Raw genomic sequence first — 5628 nt, forward strand, 5'->3', positions numbered from 1 at the left:
TCTTTCATTTCCGCATTAGTTTTAAATTAAAAGGGGTAGGTTCTCCTCTAGGTGAAAGTTAAAGCACAACTATCACACACACATTGACTTAGGATTAGTTGCAAGGCCTGGAATGCCCTTGCTACATTAAGGTTTACGGGAATGTGAAGTTATCCCCCCACCAGTGTCAGTAGACACACACATTAGTCAAAAGTTAGCCAACACAGGTTAGGGTTCTTTCTATCGCGCTCGAAAAACAAATAGGCAACCGGACAAAAATTACATTTGTCTACGTTTGTGAGAATTTCAGATTAGTGGAAAGGTTTAACTCTATACAACTTCTTCAAGAAGCGTCAACAAACTTCACTGATTAGTGATTGCGACAAGCAAAAACATAGCAAACAAACATTAAGCAAAAAGCATTAGCTAAGCACAGTAAGCAACAGCCTCATTTAAATAATAGGTTTAACATAACAGAAGATAGAATAGGGCTGATACAAGGAAACATAGTGCAGTAACAGTGCAGTATAAACTTTGTAAAATATTAAAAGTCTTCTAACACAATCAATATGCCAAACAAGTCCAAAGCATCGTCATCAGCAAGGAACAGCCGAAAGCAACAACTTCAGTTGAAAGTGATAGTGGAACGCAATAAAAGACCTCTTCGAAGAACAAAGCAATAGAAACGAAGGTCTAAGCATACTACGTGAAACTTTGGAACTCTTGAGGTCTCAAAAAGAGCAGTTAGACAGAAGTTGCAAAGAACTCATGAAACTACAGCTGACAAGTGAAGAGTTGACAACGCTTGCTAATGAATCTGCCGAAAGAAACATAACCAAGCTGAAATGCAAACAGAGAGCAATAGCACAGATTGGATGCAAGCGAAATTGAATCTGCTTTTAACACATCAGCAGCGCCTTACCCTAATCTATTGAGAAAACATTACCCTTTACGCAATAGAGCAAGGAAACATTATTCCGCAAGCCGCAACAATCAGGAAAGTAACAACGCTGACTCGTCCGACTCAGAAGACACTGATTGAATCTGCTTTTAACACATCAGCAGCGCCTTACCCTAATCTATTGAGAAAACATTACCCTTTACGCAATAGAGCAATGAAACATTATTCCGCAAGCCGCAACAATCAGGAAAGTAACAACGCTGACTCGTCCGACTCAGAAGACACTGATAATTCTCAACCCGTTATAAACATTGAAGAGAGAGGAAGGAACCGGGAATTTATCACAGGGGCGCTGAGAACAGATGAACGATTGAGAGAAGAGAACAATGTTCAAGGACAGAGCCGACATGAGAGTGAGGATAGCAGAGCAGGCCATTTGCAACAACCATGTTCTTTTCACAACAATAGTCAAGCTGCTCCGACCATGAGCCATAGGTACACACCGCAAATCAATCAACTACCACTGAACAACTTCGGCGGACCTGATGGACACAATAACAACGGCTATAACAACAACCTATACAATGGCTTTCCGAGTTTCCCACCAGACTGGGTGCAAAACCAAGCACTGATGATACAGAACACATTGAGTTTGCCTAAGATATCAATTGGCAATCTCACAGGTGATCCTCTGAAATGGCATCAGTGGTTCAGTTTTTTCAAAGCAACCATTTACAACAACAGTGGCCTCTCAGACGCCCAAAAAATGACATACCTCCAAAACTCTAACACATAAAGCATGAGATTCTATAAGTGGATACTCCTACAATGGGGATTACTACCATGAAGCTATCGCTGAACTGACCAGAAAGTTTGGCAAATCACAGCATATTGTTGCTGCATACCTGGATCAATTGGAGAAGTGGCCAAAACCCAGACAGGACGAACCAAACACTTTTGTGAGCTTTTCATCTTTCTTGAGGAGACTGGTACAAACATTCAGACTTCACAACTTTGAAGCTGATCTCAAGTCTTCAGCCGTCTTGAGAATGGCCAGAAACAAACTGAAAGCTACTATGATAATCAGATGGAATCAACACACAAGAAGCCAAGCCTTGCTGCAACCTAACCTTACACACGTTGCTGATCGGATTGACTCCTACGCAGAGGCGTGCGAGGACATCTCCCCACAACGGAACCAGAGAACCAGAGTGAACTATTCTTCTAGAAGGGGGCCACCAGATGTGTCATGTCAACTCTGCTAACAAAACCACAACATTGGTCGATGCCCCGAACACTTCGAAAAGTGTATGAACGACAGGGTTGTGTGAGGAGGTTCAATCTCTGCCCTAACTGTCTAAGAGCTCACGAGAAGAATCCCCGCCAATCGAAAACAAGGTGCCTTGTGGACAGATGCAATGGATTTCATCACTCAACACTCCATAGGACAGATGCAAGGCATCAGCAACAAAATGCACAACCAATTGGGAACTGGAATCAAACCTCACAAAACAATGTCTTCAGAAACCAAACAAACCAAAACCAATCAAGCTATGGACGCAACTTTAATAATGAAAACCAAAGGCAGCAGACGAGTTCAAACTAAAACCATCCGAGTGGAAACCAGAACAGACAAAGTGGATCTAACAGCAGCACTTCACACAGGGTCAACTGGAACAAAAATGGTTTCACCCTCAGCCGATGAACACGCAGAACAACAACAGACAGCAGAGTAACAATCAGCGCACTGTAGCCCAACAGCAGGCAACTACTCCGCAACAAAACTACACTTGCAGTAACCAACAGGAAACTTCATGGATCAGACCGCAGATACAATTGCAAGCGATACCAGTAACAATTTTCAACAAAAATCTTTGCATTGAAACCTATGCTTTGTTGGACAGTGGCAGTGACAACACTCAAATAACACAGAAGGTTGCTGATGCACTTCAAGTTCAACAACAGAAAGACATAACTCTACCACTAGCTTCACTTCACGGTGAACACTCAGGTAAAACAGCAGATGTCATGATCGGCATGGGAGTTTTGTGCAGCAGTTGTCCTGTGATCAGAATTTCTCTGTACGCAACAACAATGGAGGAGTTTCGAATGCCAAGAGTTCAAATTGAAATGTTGAATGATATCTGCAGAGGCCATTCTCACCTCCAGAACATAAGATTTCTAACAAAAAGAGACAACCGGATTGGAATTATGATTGGAGCAGATGTATTCACAGCAACGGTTCCCAGACATTTCACAACACGACCCACTGGCACCCCATACGGAGTCAACACTCTGCTTAGCTGGACACTGACAGCGCCCATTCCTCAGAGGTACACACAGAAGAGGGTCGGACCGTCAAAACAGCACAAGCATAACACTTTTCAATCGTATCAGGAGACGACAATACGATCCAGATGAAGATCTTCTCCAACTCTTCTGGACAATTGAAGGAGTGAACTTCAATCAGTGTTCTTCAAATGGACAGTCTTCAGATGACAAAGAAGCTCTGTTAATCCTCAATGGTACCATAAAGCACATTGGTGACAGATACTAGATTGGAATTCCATGGAAGAAAGACATCACACTCCCTAACAATCACTTCATGGCCTAAATTCAGTGGCACGCTCTGCAGTAGAGACTGTAGAGGGACACAAATTTGAGAGAACGCTAGGAGGAAACCATCAAAAGAGATTTAGATAAAAACTACATCACAACTGCAGACCCCAATTGCAAACACTCTGTCTGGTACCTTCTCCATCAACCAGTACACAGAAACCAGACAAAAAAAACCGCAGAGTCACAAATGCTGCATCCAAATATAAGGGTACCTCACTAAATGATGCATTGCTGACAGGGCCGGATCTACTCTGCAACCTGCATGGCCTTCTCCGCTTCAGACAGTACTCAGTGGCAATCACAGCTGACATCGAGGCAATGTTCATGCAGATTGGCATTCAACCAAAAGACCAGGACTATCTCCGTTTTCTGTGGACAGAGAACGGCAATGGAAAGATCTTCAAACATAATCGACTCATTTTTGGAGCCACATGCTCACCTTCTTGTGCGATTTTTGTTCTGCAGAAGTGTTCAAAGATCAACAAACAAGAGCATCCAGAGGCGCACACATCAATCATGCAGCAGTTCTACATGGATGACTTCATAAATACCTACCCTTCTGAAGCGGAGGCCCGCAGAAGTGCAGAGGAGATCAAAACTGTTTTACAAACAGGAGGATTCAAACTGTTTTACAATCTGACGAAGTTCCTGAGCAACAAGCCAGCCGCAATAGAAAACCTACTGGAAGAGGACAAGGCAGAAATGAAAGCCCAAAGAATCCTTGGTCAGACGTGGGACCCCAAGACTGACAAGTTGATGTTTGCAAAACCAAAGCTTCTCTACACAGGACAACAGATGCCTCAAAGAAAGGTTCTTTCAATGGGGCTTCTCTGTTTGATCCAGTTGGACTGATTTCACCCTTTGCCATCAGAATTAGATGCATTCTCCAAAGAATCATTAAAGAGGGAAGAAACTGGGATCAACCTGTGTCAGAATGATACCAGCAGGAACTAAAGGAGTGGATGGATGAGCTCAACAGCATGACTTCAATCCAAATTCCTAGATGCTTGATTCCCAACACCAATGGGACCCATCAGCTTCACACGTTAACTGATGCCTCAATGAGTGCAATTGCTGCCATAGTTCGTGTGAGGACAACCAACGCCCATGGATCTTGCACATCACAATATGTGATCAGCAAAGCAAAGGTGGCAACGATCAAGCAGCTGAGCATTCCAAAACTGGAATTGGAAGCAGCAACACTTGGAGCAGAGCTAGCTGGGTTCTGTGAGAGCGAGATGACAACAACCATAACTTCAAAACACTTTTGGACAGATAGCACCGCTACACTTGGATGGACACAATCCAAGCAGAGACAGAAAATGTATATTGCCAACAGATTGACAAAATTCACGAGAATTTTAACCCCGACAATTGGAGACATCCCTGGAAAGAGGAATCCCGCTGACCACGGCACACGAGGCCTCAACCCATCAGATATACCAAAGCTGTGGCTTCGACCACCGGACTTCCTGAGCACACTTCAAGACTCCTGGAATTTTGCCGAAGACAGTGATCCCCACATATGCGCTACACAAGCGACACAACTTCAGACGCCGGTCATTGAGGTTGAAAAATTTTCAACATGGAGTCGACTACTCAACTCTACTAGAATGGTTTTCCAGGCAATAAGACGCTTCAAAGCAAAACTCCGAACTAGAAGACAAAACGAATCTCCTGGGACCTCAAACACTGACAATTTTGCATCAAATGACAACGGGGCAAGAAACTACCTCATCAAAATGTCCGAAAATGAGTTTTTCTCAGGAACAATTTCATCACTGTTGAAGGAAATCAATCTCGAGAAAGGAGACAAGCTGATGCCCTTCACTCCCTTTCTAGATGACATCGGACTCTTGACGGTAGGAGGAAGACTCAACAAGGCACCTCTAACCTACAGTGCGAAACATCCCCTCGTTCTCCATAGCAGGAGCAGAATTGCAAGGCTGTTGATTGAAAAGGCGCACCATGACTCTGGCCATCAGGGCGTGGAATATGTGAAGGCTCACCTGCAACACTTTCCTGATGATTGGATTGAGAAAAGTGCTGCGAAGTCTGGGGAATTAGTGTTTCATTTGCAGACAATGGAGGTCAGACATTGTGAGACCGAAGATGCCCGATCTGCATGA

General features: G+C 43.7%; 1 protein-coding gene across 1 annotated transcript; it reads left to right on the forward strand.

Annotated features, from left to right (window-relative positions):
* The first annotated feature begins 4461 nt into the window (after window positions 1-4461).
* Window positions 4462-5628, forward strand: LOC142337962 (uncharacterized). The gene has a single exon (XM_075387595.1). It carries the CDS (start codon window positions 4462-4464, stop codon window positions 5626-5628), a length of 1167 nt encoding a protein of 388 aa, XP_075243710.1.

This window comes from Convolutriloba macropyga, chromosome 4 (assembly GCF_964194025.1).
Source record: "Convolutriloba macropyga chromosome 4, txConMacr16.3, whole genome shotgun sequence".
Taxonomy (NCBI): domain Eukaryota; kingdom Metazoa; phylum Xenacoelomorpha; order Acoela; family Convolutidae; genus Convolutriloba; species Convolutriloba macropyga.

Coding starts and splice junctions, on each gene's coding strand:
- LOC142337962 (XM_075387595.1), top strand. CDS start 4,462: ATGGATGAGCTCAACAGCATGACTTCAATCCAAATTCCTAGATGCTTG.